The sequence below is a fragment of the Aquarana catesbeiana genome, linkage group LG06, assembly GCF_042186555.1.
Source record: "Aquarana catesbeiana isolate 2022-GZ linkage group LG06, ASM4218655v1, whole genome shotgun sequence".
In the NCBI taxonomy this organism is placed as follows: Eukaryota; Metazoa; Chordata; class Amphibia; order Anura; family Ranidae; genus Aquarana; species Aquarana catesbeiana.
Window position 1 is genome coordinate 399,261,445 of NC_133329.1, and position 17,635 is coordinate 399,279,079.

Consider the following 17,635-nt stretch of genomic DNA (forward strand, 5'->3'; position numbering starts at 1 on the left):
ATAACAGGAAGTGCCTGAAAAAGGGACATGTATGGCAGGATCTTCAGGGATTATTTTTAGATTTAAAAATGACTTTTGAAATGCCGTTTAACATTTGAAACTTTTTTCGGTGATTTATTAATTACTGACATTTGTCCCTGTGCAGTGTACAATGCCTGGATGAGGGAACATGGCGGAGCCATTGTGAATATTGTGGCAGGCATGTGGAATGGCTTTCCTGGAATGTCGTAAGTATAAATCTCTCTGAATCTTACACACCTTCCCATGTTTCTGTATACAGTATATCATACTGGATGTGTAGTCGCACGCTTTACTTCCTGTGCTTTATTATAAGAGAATTTTAAGCTTAAAGCGTTTTGTCTCCCCAACCCTTCATATTCCTGATATGTGGCTGCAATACCATGTACTTGTATGAGAAAGTCTCCTGTTCTCTTTGTATTGCTTCCTTTTGTGTGAAATCCCTGCTGTTCCTGCCAGTCCCTCTGCTTTTCCTATTGAACACTGACCACACTAAGCATGAGAGCACAGCGTGGTCAGATCTCTAGCTGTGCTGGGAACTCGGCCCGGTCTCCTCCCAATGATAAGACTTGTCCTGACACGTCCCCTGCTGCACAGCCATTCACTGGAAAGATCAGTGTGCTGCCGTTTCTCCCCCCCCCCCCCCCCCCAACTCTTATGCAGCTGAGAACAGAGGGAATGTGATCACTTATAAGAAAAAAAGTTTGCTATAGATCAGGGCAATGAAGGATTAAAATCAGGCGCCACATCCCTTTGGATAAATAGGAAAAACTGGCAAAGGGTGCGGGACTTTTAACCGCTTCAGCCCTGGAAGATTTTACCCCCCTTCCTGACCAGAGCGCCTTTTTGCGATTCCGCACTGCGTCGCTTTAACTGACAATCGCGCGGCTCGTGTGACGTTTTACCCAAACAAAATTGACATCCTTTTTTTTCCCCACAAATAGACCTTTCTTTTGGTGGTATTTGATCACCTCTGCATTTTTTATTTTTTGCGCTATAAACAAAAAAATAGCGACAATTTCTGAAAAAAAACACATTTTTTACTTTTTGCTATAATAAATATCCCCCAAAAATATATAAAAAACGAATTTCTTTCTCAGTTTAGGCCGATACGTATTCTTCTACATATTTTTGGGAAAAAGAAAATCGCAATACGCGTTTATTGATTGGTTTGCGCAAAAGTTATAGCGTCTGCAAAATAGGGGATAGATTTATAGCATTTTTATTATTAGTTTTTTTTTATTAGTAATGGCGGCGATCTGCGATTTTTATCGTGACTGCGACATAATGGCGGACACATCGGACAATTTTGACACATTGGGACCATTGTCATTAATACAGCGATCAGTGCGATTAAAAATGCATTGATTACTGTAAAAAATGTCAGTGGCAGTGAAGGGGTTAACACTAGGGGGCAGTGAAGGGCTTAAGTGTGTCCTAGTGTGTGTTCTAACTGAAGGGGGGAGGGGACTGTGTAGGGGAGATGACAGATCGCTGTTCATACTCTGTGTGAACAAACAAATCTGTCACTTCTCCCCTCAGAGAACCAGAAACTGTGTGTTTACACACATAGTTCCGGCTTCTCCGAGTCTCAGCGGCGATCGCGGTAGCCCAGCGGTGATCGAGACCGCCGGGCACTCACATTGGCTTGGGGGGCGCCCCCTAGTGGCCACAGGGGAAGCGACGTTACAAAACGTCGTTTCGCCCAGCTGTGCCATTCTGCCGCAGTACAACTGCGGCGGCTGGTCGGCAAGTGGTTAAGGTGCCAAACAACATACAATTTTTTTTATATAAAAAATAAATTTTATTAAATATCAATTTCTTTAAAATTACAATTAAATGTTCAACCAACGTATAATTCATACAACAGTACAGCCACTTCTTGCTCTACATGTTTCAATCAAAGGAGCTTCCTCAGGAGCAATAAGCGTATATTGATTGGTTTGCGCAAAAGTTATAGCGTCTACAAAATAGGGGATAGATTTATGGCATTTCTATTATTAATTTTTTTATTTTCTAGTAATGGTGGCGATCAGCGATTTTTATCGTGACTGCGACATTATGGCGGACATTCTGCTGCAGTACAACTGCGGCGGCTGGTCAGCAAGTGGTTAAGGTGCCAAACAACATACAATTTTTTTTTTATATAAAAAATAAATTTTATTAAATATCAATTTCTTTAAAATTACAATAAATGTTCAACCAACCTATAATTCATACAACAGTTCAACCACTTCTTGCTCTACGTGTTTCAATCAAAGGAGCTTCCTCAGGAATTTTAAAAGTACTGCATGAAGTTGATACTACAAAAGAAACAGATAATTGTGAATATTTGTACATTAGGATATTGTAACAGTCATGTCAAGGAAAAATACATAACATATCATTGAACATAATTACAGAAACTTCTTCAAATGACAAACTGAGAACATGTGCCTACCAGGTGCTTGAATCCATTGAATCATTTTGGTTCCTTCTATAGCAGGGATAAGCAATTAGCAGACCTCCAGCTGTTGCAAAACTGCAAGTCCCAGCATGCCTCTGCCTCTGAATGTCATGCTTGTGGCTGTCAGATTCTTGCTATGCCTCATGGGACTTGTAGTTCCGCAACAGCTGGAGGTCCGTTAATTGCATATCCCTGTTCTAGAGCCTAGGTCAGGGGGGGCAGTTTGTCATAATATACAACAACAAAAAATGGGGTAATCTAATTGCTTTTGTGTGCACTAAAATAAACTTTAGATTATTTATATCAAAAATGTGAGTTTGATAAATCATCGCACTAATGTCATGTGACATAAAAAAAAATTGCCACTGATACCATTTTATTCTTCGGGGTAATGTGATGGGAGGGGGTGGAAGCAGTAGTTTCTCTGTGGAGTTCTGACACATCCCCCTGCTCAGTTGCAGTTCCATCTTTTAATTTGGCTCTCTGACTGAAGTGGTTAAAGAGGAGCCACAGCCTAGAGTAGAAAAGCCTCTTCCCTGCCAGCATGCTGCAGACAAGGACCCCGTGCTCGCTGTGTGGAAGCAGTAGTCTCTCTGCAGAGTTCTGACACATCCCCCTGCTGAGTCAGAGTTCCAGCTTTTAATTTGGCAAAGCTTGTGCATTTTTTTTGTTTTGTTTGGGGAGCGTTCTGACGCAGCAGGGGGATGTTGGACCTCTGCAGAGGGGACTCTGCTTCCCCCACTGCCTGCAGCATATTATGTGATAAAGATTACATATTTCTGTAATTTGAAGTTTGTATTTATTGTTTGAATATAATTACAATTTCTGTGCAGTTCATTCATAGCAAGGTCCACGTATTATGTTCTCTTCCCCAGGCACACCGGAGCTGCCAGGGCCGCCGTGGACAATCTCACCAAAAGCTTGGCCATAGAATGGGCTCACAGCGGCGTCAGGATAAACTCGGTGGCTCCTGTAGGTAACCAGCACCGTCTTCCCTCCGGCATTGTAACTTCTCATTATCTGCAGCTAAAGATCAACAATATTCCTCTTTATAGCCTGGGGCAGGAGGGGTGCAGTTTGGGAATTCTTCTCGCCCGGCCTATAGCCAAATGACGGACAGGCGGCAGCTTTTTTTTTTTTTATCCCGACTAGACGTCATATGACATCCTATCAGAAAGTACTGATCGTGGGGCGGCGCAATCTGTCACCAGCTGTGTCCAAGGGACACAGCTGATCACTGATCAGAGTACTGGCTCGCTGCCGGTACCATATGACCACTGTGAACAATCACAGCAGGTCACATGTTAGTTGTACACAATGCATGGCTTCCATTCATTCCCATCAATTGTGTACAGTTGTGCTGCTAGCTGTGATTGGTCAATTTGATCACGTGGTACAGACGGGGCCAATCACAGCAGGTCACATGACAGTTGTACACAATGTATGGCTTCATTTCATCGTGACTGATCAATGTGATCACGTGGTACAGACAGGGCCACAGCCCATCTGTACCATGTGATTAGCTTTGACCAATAACCGCTAATCACAACAAATCAAACTGAATGAATTAGTTTCACTCAGTAAAATTCTTGCTTATAGCAATGCAATTCACTGCTATAAGCACACGTAAAAAAAAAAAAAAAATCCTCATCACTTCCCCAGAGTATTACAATGTTACTATGATAACACTAGGGGTGCAACGGATCAAAAAACTCATGGTTCGGATCGTTCCTCGGATCAGAGTCCTGGATCGGATCATTTTTCGGATCACCAAAAAAAAAAAAAAAAAAAAAAGACACGTCATCTTCCCCACTGTAATATCCACATCTCCCCATATCTCCCCCCACTGTAATGTCCACATCTCCCCCCCACTGTAATATCCACATCTCCCCCCCACTGTAATATCCACATCTCCCCCCACTGTAATATTCACATCTCCCCCCCACTGTAATATCCACATCTCCCCCCACTGTAATATTCACATCTCCCCCCCACTGTAATATCCACATCTCCCCCCCACTGTAATATCCACATCTCCCCCCACTGTAATATCCACATCTCCCCCCCACTGTAATATCCACATCTCCCCCCCACTGTAATATCCACATCTTCCTATATCTCCCCCACTGTAATATCCACATCTCCCCCCACTGTAATATCCACATCTCCCCCCACTGTAATATCCACATCTCCCTATATCTCCCCCACTGTAATATCCACATCTCCCCCCACTGTAATATCCACATCTCCCCCCCCCCCACTGTAATATCCACATCTCCCCCCCCCCCCCACTGTAATATCCACATCTCCCCCCCCCCCACTGTAATATCCACATCTCCCCCCACTGTAATATCCACATCTCCCCCCCCCCCCCACTGTAATATCCACATCTCCCCCCCCCCCCACTGTAATATCCACATCTCCCCCCCCCCCCCACTGTAATATCCACATCTCCCCCCCCCCCACTGTAATATCCACATCTCCCCCCCCCCCCACTGTAATATCCACATCTCCCCCCCCCCACTGTAATATCCACATCTCCCCCCCCCCCCACTGTAATATCCACATCTCCCCCCCCCCACTGTAATATCCACATCTCCCCCCACTGTAATATCCACATCTCCCCCCCCCACTGTAATATCCACATCTCCCCCCCCCACTGTAATATCCACATCTCCCCCCCCACTGTAATATCCACATCTCCCCCCCACTGTAATATCCACATCTCCCCCCCCCCACTGTAATATCCACATCTCCCCCCCCCACTGTAATATCCACATCTCCCCCCACTGTAATATCCACATCTCCCCCCCCCACTGTAATATCCACATCTCCCCCCCCCCACTGTAATATCCACATCTCCCCCCCCACTGTAATATCCACATCTCCCCCCACTGTAATATCCACATCTCCCCCCACTGTAATATCCACATCTCCCCCCACTGTAATATCCACATCTTCCCACATCTCCCCCACTGTAATGTCCACATCTCCCCCCCCCCCCCCCCAGTAATATCCACATCTCCCCCCCACTGTAATATCCACATCCCCCCCCCCACTGTAATATCCACATCCCCCCCCCCACTGTAATATCCACATCCCCCCTCCCACTGTAATATCCACATCTCCCCCCCGTAATATCCACATCTCCCCCCCACTGTAATATCCACATCTCCCTATATCCCCCCCACTGTAATATCCACATCTCCCCCCCACTGTAATATCCACATCTCCCCACATCTCCCCTATGATTGTCTGCTTGCTTGCAGTTGAGGCGGGTGATGATGACGTCAGCACGCCACTCACCTAGGCCGCCGCCGGGTGTACCAAGATGGCTGCCACGCCGGAGCTAGGCCGAAGCCGTGGCCTTTCCTAAGGCCGAGGCAGCGGAGCGCTCCACGGATCGCGTGGTATGCCAATTCGAACAGGTTGACCAGTTCGGATCACGGATCGGTGACGATCCGTTGCACCCCTAGGTAACACTATATTGCTCTAGTCGCAGTGTGTTAAAAAAAATGTAAAAAAAAAAATAACTTTTTTTTTTTTCCTGTACGGTCACCAGTCAGTGTCCCTGATCACCGCCACACTAGTTATATGATGATGCTGTACTAACAAAAATTGTGATTTATTTATTTATTTATTTTTTACATTTCTTAATTTTCCCCAAATAAAGTATATCAAAAAATTAGAACTTCAAAAAACTCGCCATGCCTCTTACTAAATACCTTTACTTACTGTCAACAGTCGGCGTCCCTCATCACCGTCCCACCAGTTGATGGCGCTGTACTGCACTGGTGACTGTATGTGACAAGAAAAAAACATTTTTTGTTTGCTTCATTTTGCAAAAGAATTGTGACAAAAAAAAAATATAACTCAAAAGAACTCACCATGCCTCTTACTAAATACCTTGGACTGTCTACTTTCCAAAAAGGGGTGATTTGGGGGGTATTTGTACTGTCCTGACATTTTTGGGCCTCAAGAAATGAGATCAGCTGTCAGTACATCAGGATTGATCCATTTTCTGATCAATTTATATATAAATCCCATAGTTTGTGGACTCTATAAAACTATTACAGTCCTACAGTCTAAATAATAAACACTGATTTGGGTTATTTTCACCAAATAAATGTATCGGAATACATTTTGGCCTAAATTTATGAAGAAAGATTTTTTTAGAAAATTGTAACAGAGACAAAGGAAAACACGCTTTTTTTTCATAATTTTCAGTCTCTTTTTCCGTTTTGTTTAGCAAAAAATTAAAAACCCAGAAGTGATTAAATACCACAAAAGAAAGCTCTATTTGTGTGAACAGTAGTTTGGGTACAGTGTTGTATGACCACGCAATTGTCATTCAAAGTGTGAGAGCGCTGAAAGCTGAAAATTGTCCTGGGCAGGAAAGGGGGTGAAAGTGCCCGGTGTTGAGGTGGTTAATTGAGAATTTTTTGATCGATGTGAACATGTATGTGGGGATTTGTTCAAATCTGCAGAAAATCGCTCTTTATTACTTTGAATAACAAATTGTACATACGCAATGTTTTGAAAATTTGTGATTTGCTTAAAAAAAAAAAAATGGCCAAAAATCGATTCAGTCCTCATTTCTCCTCCTGAACCAAAACCCTGATAAAGGACCTTCTGAACCACCCGAAATTAGTGGCTGCCCTGCTGATTCTGAACACAGAAGCTCAGCCCTGGCGCCACTCAGAGAATGCTTTTTTTTTTTTTTTTTTTTTTTTTTTTTGAATGTACAGCAACATGCAAAGCATTCTCTGAGTGGATGGGGCAGGGTGGTGATGTCACAATCTCCACCTCATCCAATCAGAGAACACCTTGCATTTAATTCAGAAAATGCAAAGCGTTCTCTAAATGGCACCCGTCCTGAGCAGCTGACCACCTGTGTTCACAATGCAGCAGGCCGGCTGCTTGGCACGGGACCAGGAAGCAAGTGGAGATCACTGGAGTAGCGATGTCTGTCTGCTTTAGTGATTTCCAGCTTTCAGGGGCATCTACCAGGTATAGCATATCCATAGTTTACATTGATCCAAGCTGGACCAATGTAACTATGTATCATATAGCCATGCCTGGAATTCTTCTTTCACAAACTCCACCCTTTATTAAAGAGGAACTCTGCCGTCTGCTCACATAAATTGTAATAAAAACATCTTTGCCATTCTGAAGCTTCCCTCCAACCACTTTGCATATTATTTTATATATACTGTGATTCTGTACTTGCCAAATATGCTGCAGAAATCTCCCTCCACTGAGTCTGGCTGCAGCCATTTTAACTGTGGGCAGCTGAAGCCGCTGCCTGTTCACTTCCTGGATTTACACAGACACACACCTCCAGCTCTGCAGCTCTCGTTGGCCCTCTTATGACTCACCCCTCCTCTCTTCCTGGCAAACTCTCAAAAAAGTGAGCGAGAGAGAGCTGTACATGATGTCATAAGCCTAGGCTAATGACCAGACAAGAAACAGGAAGTGGGCTGTATATAGGCGATTTACTGGCAGAAAAAAAAAAATGTTTTGCTATCCAAAGTTAAAACAACAACAAGGGCAGAAGATTTAATAGATGGAAAGATGAAAAAATGACTGAAAGTCCACTTTAAGGTGTTCTGAAAATTGTGACTTGCTAGGAAAGTAGGGTTGCACCGATACCATTTTTTTTTTTTTTTATTGGCTAGTATGAGTACCGATACTTTCGCTCAAGTACTTGCCGATACTGATTACCGATACTTTTGCGGTGCGATTTGCTTCAATACATAAAAAAATGGCGCAAATCGCACTGCAAAGAATCGCCTGTGATTTGAACAGGAATGTGGTGTGATTCCTGTCCGAATCGCATGCGATTTCTCCAACTGCTCCCGTGTGTGTGTATAGAAAGGGAAAAGCGCCATCTAGTGGGCAGTTTATTAAAAATGTTAGAACTCAAAGTACATATGTGACCAAATGCAAAATCTTCACAGTTGTCCCGGTCCCGCCAATGATGGCAAATCGCGGCCGCTGGAGGAGAAGTTCCGGGACCCCCTGGGTATAGAGCAGAAGGGATGTCAGCTTTGGGGGACCGATATCGGTACCGGTATGAACCCTGCAAAATATCTAAATGTCCTGGTGGGTGGATGTCAGTCTGGAGGAGTGAGCGTTCCTCCACAGGTTGTATTTTGAGTGTTCCAGTATTGGAGCTTGCAATTTAAGCCCCCCACACATTTCTATTGGTCTATCACTATAATGGACAGTCTTACTGGCCAATAGGATTGTGCAGGAGGTAGCAAGGGGTGGGCCAGCTTCAAAGTGCCAATGTTTTGTCTATTAGATTGCCCGTATACTGTATATTGCTGAGATTGGTAGGTTTAGAAGCTGTTAGAGGTATGTGCACCAACTACCTACCTGCAGCAATTTTCCTTTCTTCTCCATTGGTGACAGTCACTATAAAGAGTGAGTTTTGTGTAATCCGGTCCAGCCTGATTCCAGAGAGCGCCTCACATGTTCTGAGCGGCTGTTTTAGATAATTTTTGGTTTGCGACTCTCTCTCCTTATTTATATTTTGTTGTATCTGTTTTCTTACTAACATCATATTACTTTATTGTGTTTTACAGGGAATAATCTTCTCACCGACGGCCGCAGAGAATTACGAAACGGGGGTTTCTATGTTTAAAAACACCGTCCCTTTAATTCCAGCCAAGAGACTGGGGCTGCCCGAAGAGGTATTCCTCCGAAAATAAACTCCTGATGTGCCGCTGGAGCTTCACTAGTGTTCGTGTTGTCTTATCCCCTTTGGCGCCGCGGCCGTATGAAAATATGCGGCCTCCTGACGCCTGGTCCTTGGCTCCGAGGGGCAGCATATATTGTGTGAATTGCTACCAGAACACACGTACCAAGAGCGCGTGCGCGCTGCGCGCTCCTGGCACAGTTACTGTCATCTGACCGAAAGCCCCCCGATCGATTCTTGCGATCGGGAGTTTTTAGGGGTTACGTGACCACCGTGACAGCCAATCGCGTGGTCTTTGTAGTGATATAATGTACTGATATATTATATAGTGGGTAGATAATTAAGTAATCTTCCGCAGCAACCCAATTCTTCCAGAGAGATGCACTTTATTGACTTCCAACACAGAACAAAGTCTTGCAACAGATGATGAAATATGACATCGCTAGTAAATATACTAGCCTTCAGAGTCCCATGTTTCCTAGACCTGTGCCTTCATAATCACAGAGAGAGTGAATAGATTGAACGCCATGTTATATTCAACATAGCCCAGAGTCATTATCTGTCCCCTTTGATATGTGGAGTAAATTTTGTTTGGCCACTTCCCCTTTGATCAACAAGTCCCCTTTGATATGTGTAATTAGATTAACAGATACCACCTTAACACCCTTTTGATGTGTAGAATGGACTTGTCCTGGAATCCCTACACCCCTAATCTGTATTCTTGCATATTAACATCAACAAGTATATGTGTAATTAGATTAACAGGTACCAATGTGGCCTGCCTAGAATGGACTTGTCCTAGAATGCCTACATATAACACCATATATAAAATAAATATATATATATATATATATATATATATATATATATATATATATAATGTGTGTGTGTATATATGTATATATATATATATATATATATATATATATATATATATATATAATATATACACACATACAAAACACACTACAGTCTTAAAGTGGAGTTCCACCCCAAAAAAAAAAAAAAAAAAATTATTAATGTGCTTAAACAAAATAAAAAAAAAAAACATTTGGAGAAAAAACATTTTTTTTTTTACTCCCCTCTTAAATGCCTGTTGCCTGGGGGTCCCTCGTAATCTGCCTCCTTCGGTGCCTGGGCTCCTGACGTCACTTCCCTCTGTGCAGGAAGGGAGATCGCCTCTCCCCCCCTCCCTCTTGTCAATCATCTGGGACACGTGACCGCTCCCAGATGATTGCGGGGCCAGTGTCGGCGCGGCTCGCGCATGCGCAGTGGGTGCCCACAGTTAAAATGCGACGCCGAGCGGAGGGGGGGGGGGGGTGAGTGGGGCTTCGACCCCCCGTGCCGCTGGACCCTGGGACAGGTAAGCGTCCGATTAAAAGTCAGCAGTTGTAGTATTTGTAGCTGCTGACTTTTAATTTTTTTTTTTTTTAAATGGGAACCCCACTTTAAGCCTCATAAAGGGCATCATAAACCTCTTAAAGGGCCAGGAGGAGAGTTTAAAGTGGTTGTAAAGGCAGAAGGTGCATTCTATGCATTTACGATAAAAAAAAAAAAACCTGTGTGCAGCAGCCCTTCTAAGACCCCTTTCACACTGAGGCAGTTTTCTGGCATTTTAGCGCTAGAAATAGCGCCTGAAAACTGCCTCCCATTCATTACAATGAGTGCTTTCACACTGGGTCGGTGCGCTTGCGTCGGGAAAGTCCTGCAAGCAGCATCTTTGTGGCGGTTTGGGCATGCTCCCAAAAGCCCCCGCGTTGGAATGAATTGGCAGCGCTTGAACACGGGAGTTTTTAACCCCTTCTTTGGGGTTAAAAGCGCCCCACTAGCGGCCGAAAAACGATGCTTAAACGGCACTAAAGTACTGCTAAAACGAGCGGCGCTTTAGTGCTAACGCGCCCACGGCCCCCCCTGTGTGAAAGGGGTTTAATACCTACCTGAGCCCCCCCCTCTCATTCCAGCGACGTGCATGAGTGCCTCGGCCTCTTCCTCCTGATTGGCTGAGGCACAGCAGCGGTGCCATTGGCTCCCGCTGCTGTCAATCCAAGTCAGTTAGAAAATGAGGAGAGAGAGGAGGAGGGGCCAAACCAGGGCTCCGTGTCTGAATGGAAACACAGCTGCGGCTCGGCTCAGGTGCCCCCCCCCCACAGCAAGCAGCGTACTGTGTGGACACTCGACAGGAGGGGCCGGGAGATCCGAAGAAGGACCCGAGAAGAGGAAGATCTGGGCTGCCCTGTGCAAAATGACTGTACAGAGCAGGGAAGTATATAACGTTCATTTTTTTTGTAAAAAACTAGGATTTTTTTGTAAAAAAAAAAAAGATGAGAATTTAGTGTCACTTTAACTTTAAGCCGGCCATAGATGGATTGAATCTCGGTCTGTTCAGCAGGAACTGGCCTGGATTCGATCCATCTATGGGCAGGCTGGTTGTGCTGAATTTGATATATTGATCAACTTCAGTACAATTAGCCCGTTGGAGTTTTTTTTGTCATGCCATTTCTGCCGGCGGCTATAGCTGCCAACAGTGACCATTGTGTTCTGCCGGCAGGAAAGGCTCCCCGCCAGCAGAACACAATAGCGCAGTGCGAGGGATTCCACCGTCAGCACTGGCTGTGTTGATGGGGGAATCAAGCAAATTACTTATTTTTTTTGTTTCCTTCCACCCATTGTGGATGGAAAGAAATCTGCATAATCTATGGGCTGCTTTAGTGTTCAAAGTCTATGATGTAAAGTGAAGATTTTTTTTTTTTTTTTTATTACTGTTATTTATTTATTTTTTGGTATCAAATAGGGAAGGGTTAGAACTTCTGTCAGATTTCATTGCTGTCTGTGTTTAGGGCTTATTCACACATGAGGTTAGGCCACGGTTTTACTGCTGCCGCCTTTTAGCTGCAGAGGCAGCAGCGGTCGTGGCAGGAATCCTATCCCCCCCCCCCCCCATCACTTTCTATAATAACTCTTTCTTCTTTTTCTTTTTTTTTTTTTTTAACATTCAATTTTTTTTTTTTTTATTTAGTTATCAGAACATAAAATAACAAATAAAAATATTAAGAAAAGTATAACAGGATTCACACTATTACAGTTACATAGTATAGCGAATGCATTTTTGATAAACACATTAAGTTCTTTCTTCTTTTTCATTGCAGCTAAATAATGGATTCCAAGCAGAAGCAATGTGATGTCATTGAGTTCTTGATGAAGGAGGGGTGCAGGCCGTCCGACATCCACAGAAGGCTACAGATCCTTTACAGACATTACACTATTGACAAGTCACCAAGACATTGCTCTTGTCAATGGTGTCTTCTCCATAAACATTCTGTAGCCCATCTGTCCCCAACCTTTTTGGCACCAGGGACCGATTTCACGGTAGCCAATTTTCCCAGGGACTGGGTTGGGGGAGGGGCTATTCATAGAGTCTGTCCTCAGCCCCCCTTAGCAGCACAGTCCCCTTTTTATATCAGTGTCCTCAGTTCCCCTTTACATCACAGCCCCCCTTTACATCACAGCCCCCCTTTACATCACAGCCCCCCACTTTACATCACAGCCCCCCCTTTACATCACAGCCCCCCCTTTACATCACAGCCCCCCCTTTACATCACAGCCCCCCCTTTACATCACAGCCCCCCCTTTACATCACAGCCCCCCCTTTACATCACAGCCCCCCTTTACATTGCAGTCTCCTTTTACATTCATGTAACAGGAACTGTTCTGTAAAGGGGGCACCGTAATGTAAAAAAGACTCTGTAACGGGGGGCTGTGATGTAAAGGGGGACTGCACTGTAATGATTACAGTGCAGTCCCCTGTATATCACAGTGCCCCTTTACAGTGCAGTCCCCTTTTTATATCAGTGTCCTCAGCCCCCCTTTACATCACAGTCCCCACTTTACATCACACATGTAAAGGGGGGCTGCGATGTAAAGGGGGGGGGGGGCTGAGGACACTGATATAAAAAGGGGACTGCACTGTAAAGGGGCACTGTAATATAAAGGGGACTGCACTGTAAAGGGGCACTGTAATATAAAGGGGACTGCACTGTAATCATTACAGTGCAGTCCCCCCTTACAGAGTCTTATTTACATTACAGTGCCCCCTTTACAGAGCAGTGCCTGTTACATTAATGTAAAGGGGCACTGTGATGTAAAGGGGGCTGTGATGTAAATATACAAGTACATATTTGGGGGGCACACCATACAATGCATTTAAATTCAAGATGGTGCTGCTGTAAGACCTATAAACAGTACAAAATATTTTACAGCGCACACATACAAGAATGACATTTCCTGCAGGGCTAGTTAAAAACACCTGAACATATTCAAAAAATACGGGGGTTTGGTCACACTATATGGTCATATAGTGCTAAGCCCACTTACTGCGACAAAGTACCCCGAATTAGTGGGTCCTACATGGTTGAGACAGAGGATCTTCCATTCTATTACTAGTGTAGGACCCACTAATTCGGGGTACTTTGTCGCAGTAAGTGGGCTTAGCACTATATGACCATATAGTGTGACCAAACCCCTCGTATTTTTTGAATATGTTCAGGTGTTTTTAACTAGCCCTGCAGGAAATGTCATTCTTGTATGTGTGCGCTGTAAAATATTTTGTGATGTAAATATGACTCCTCTGTAAAGGGGCACTGTGATGTAAAGGGGGCTGTGATATAAAGGGGACTTCACTGTAAAAGGGGCACCGTAATGATTACAGTGCAGTCCCCTTTATATCACAGTGCCCCTTTACAGTGCAGTCCCCTTTTTATATCAGCGTCCTCAGTTCCCCTTTAAATCACAGCCCCCCTTTACAGAGTTGTCCCTGTTATAGTAATGTAAAGGTGCACTGTGATGTAAAGGGGGCCCCTCTGTAAGGGGGGCTATGATGTAAAGGGGGACTGTAATGTAAAGGGGACCCCTCTGTAAGGGGGGCTGTGATGTAAAGGGGGACTGCACTGTAAAGGGGTACTGTAATGATTACAGTGCATTCCCCTTTATATTACTGAGCCCCTAGAAATCACAGCCTCCTCCTTTACAATGCCCCTGCAGTCTGCCCCCATGTCCCTTTCTTCTCTAATTTGACTCTTCCCCATTCTAATCTCCGCCTCCCCTGCACAGGACTCCTAACTTTGGCAGGGCAGAAGCTGTCATCAGTCCCTGTGTCCTCTCCCGGCTCCCCCACCCACCCAATAATGTTATCCTATCAGCAGTGCAGGGGGTGGGAGGAGCCCTCCATTCTGATTTGCAGCTCCCCCCACCCCCTGCCCTGCTGATTGGATAACCTATCGGCCGGGTGGGCGGAGGAGACGGGAGAGGATAAACAGGCATGGCCGTACAGCAGAAGGTGAGCGGTGACCGCAGTCAGTGATAGCCCTGTGCGGACCGCGGTCGCTGCTCATCTCCTGCTGTGCGGCCCGGTTGTCATCAGGCTGTGGACCAGCAACGGTTTGCACCCCGGGGGGACCCCTGCTGTAGCCTACTATGGATGTTGAAAAGCCTGCACCCCTCCATCAAGAACTCAATGACAGAACATTGCTTCTGCTTGGAAACCATTATATTCCTGCAGTGAAAAAGAAGTTACCAGGACCAGGGGTCTCCAAACTTTCTAAACACAGGGCCAGCCTACTGTCCTTCAGGCTTTGGGGGGGCATTGTTGGTATCAGTGGGAGGAATGGTGCCCCATTGTTGGTATCAGTGGGAGGAATGGTGCCCCATTGCTGGTATCATTGGGAGGAATGGTGCCCCATTGTTGGTATCATTGGGAGGAATGGTGCCCCATTGTTGGTATCATTGGGAGGAATGGTGCCCCATTGTTGGTATCAGTGGGAGAGGAATGGTGCCCCATTGTTGGTATCAGTGGGAGGAATGGTGCCCCATTGTTGGTATCAGTGGGAGGAATGGTGCCCCATTGTTGGTATCATTGGGAGGAATGGTGCCCCATTGTTGGTATCATTGGGAGGAATGGTGCCCCATTGTTGGTATCAGTGGGAGGAATGGTGCCCCATTGTTGGTATCAGTGGGAGAGGAATGGTGCCCCATTGTTGGTATCAGTGGGAGAGGAATGGTGCCCCATTGTTGGTATCAGTGGGAGGAATGGTGCCCCATTGTTGGTATCAGTGGGAGGAATGGTGCCCCATTGTTGGTATCAGTGGGAGGAATGGTGCCCCATTGTTGGTATCAGTGGGAGGAATGGTGCCCCATTGTTGGTATCAGTGGGAGGAATGGTGCCCCATTGTTGGTATCAGTGGGAGGAATGGTGCCCCATTGTTGGTATCAGTGGGAGAAATGGTGCCCCATTGTTGGTATCAGTGGGAGGAATGGTGCCCCGTTATTGGTATCAGTGGGGGGAATGGTGCCCCATTGTTGGTATCAGTGGGAGGAATGGTGCCCCATTGTTGATATCAGTGGGAGGAATGGTGCCCCGTTATTGGTATCAGTGGGAGGAATGGTGCCCCATTGTTGGTATCAGTGGGAGGAATGGTGCCCCATTGTTGGTATGGATGGGCGGAATGGTGCCCCGTTATTGGTATCAGTGGGTGGAATGGTGCCCCATTGTTGGTATGGATGGGCGGAATGGTGCCCCATTGTTGGTATCAGTGGGAGGAATGGTGCCCCGTTATTGGTATCAGTGGGGGGAATGGTGCCCTATTGTTGGTATCAGTGGGGGGAATGGTGGCCTGTTGTTGGTGTTAGCGGGAGGAGTGGGTACCCCTGTTATTGATGTCAGAGTATGAAATGGTGCCCTAAGGGCCGGAAACAGGCAAGCAAAGGGCCACAGTTTGGAGACCACTGCTTGAGAGGAGGAGTTACTCTACCAACATGTGAAATTTGAAAGTTAATAATAAAAAAAGAAAACCTTTGCCCACTTCTGCATTACCTTCAGTGCAGCCCTTGTATATTCTGTCATTAAAATATATCTTCAGGTCTGTATAATGCTGACCACACCACTGCCTGGAGCCATTCCATAGTCTGTATCACTAATCTCACACTTTGATTGACAGATCTCAGCAATGGTCTGCTTCCTCCTCTCACCTGCCGCTTCCTTCATCAGCGGAGAGACTGTGAAGGTGGACGCCGGGCAAAGCCTATACCGCTCTCACTGGGAAGTACCAGGTAAGGGGATCTCTCTATACCATCACCCATTCATTAAAGTAGAATTTCGGCTTAAACCTAACTAGTCTTAAAGTACAACCCCCCCCCCAACGGCCATGCTGACTAACCTGTGTAATAAGACATGGTTACTTATTTTCAGCCCTCTGCAGTGTGGCCACGTGATCTTCTGTGACAGCCAGTGGCAGCTGCAAGGGAGAGGAGTGAACATTGACACCGGCTGGGAATTTTAAAAGTGGTGACTCTACCCATAGGCTCACAGTCATTGTCGGTGCTCTCTGCTCTCCCCTGCAGCTGCCGCTGGCTGATGCAGCAGATAATGTGACTGGAGAGGGCTGAAAATAGGTGTGTGTGTGTGTGTGTGTGTGTGTGTATGTGTTTGTGTGTGTATATATATATATATATACATACATACATACATACATACATACATACATACATACATACATACATACATACATACATACATACATTCACTGGCCGACCAAATTAGGTACACCTGTTTTGTTTGGTAACACAAATTTGTAATCAGCCAATCACACGGCAGCAACTCAATGCATTTAGGCATCTAGACGTGGTGAAGATGACTTGCTGCTGTTTAAACCGAGCATCAGAATGGGGAAGAAAGGGGATTTAAGTGACTTTGAACGTGGCATGGTTGTTGGTGTCAGGCGGGCTGGTCTGAGTATTTCAAAATCTGCTAATCTACTGGGGTTTTCACACACAACCATCTCTCTGGTTTACAGAGAATGGTGGGAAAAAGAGAAAATATCCAGTGAGGGGCAGTTGTGTGGAGGAAAATGCCTTCTTGATGCCAGAGGTCAGAGGAGAATGTTCAGGCTGGTTCCAGGTGATAGAAAGGTAACAGTAACTCAAATACAGTCAGGTCCATAAATATTGGGACACAGTTCTAATCTTTTTGGCTCTATACACCACCACAATGGATTTGAAATGAAATGAACAAGATGTGCTTTAACTGCAGACTTTCAGCTTTAATTTGAGGGTATTTACATCCAAATCAGGTGAACGGTGTACGAATTACAACAGTTTGTATATGTGCTTCCCACTTTTTAAGGGACCAAAAGTAATGGGACAATTGGCTGCTCAGCTGTTCCATGGACAGGTGTGTGTTATTCCCTCATTATCCCATTTACAAGGAGCAGATAAAAGGTCCAGAGTTCATTTCAAGTGTGCTATTTGCATTTGGAATCTGTTGCTGTCAACTCTCAATATGAGATCCAAAGAGCTGTCACTATCAGTGAAGCAAGCCATCATTAGGCTGAAAAAACAAAACAAACCCATCAGAGAGATAGCAAAAACATTGGGTGTGGCCAAATCAACTGTTTGGAACATCCTTAAAAAGAAAGAAC

At 45.2% G+C, this 17,635-nt stretch overlaps 1 protein-coding gene across 2 annotated transcripts in view; it reads left to right on the forward strand.

The window, feature by feature from the left end:
• Nucleotides 1-17,635, forward strand: part of LOC141147237 (peroxisomal trans-2-enoyl-CoA reductase-like) — a 51,446-nt gene that overhangs the window by 20,237 nt on the left and 13,574 nt on the right. The window contains exons 4-7 of one of the 2 annotated variants that reach the window (XM_073634412.1): nt 146-227; nt 3,340-3,436; nt 9,055-9,162; nt 16,157-16,268. In XM_073634412.1, coding sequence (XP_073490513.1) covers nt 146-227; nt 3,340-3,436; nt 9,055-9,162; nt 16,157-16,268 — 399 coding nt within the window. The remainder of the gene's footprint in view (nt 1-145; nt 228-3,339; nt 3,437-9,054; nt 9,163-16,156; nt 16,269-17,635) is intronic. The other variant, XM_073634413.1, reaches the window with a different exon arrangement.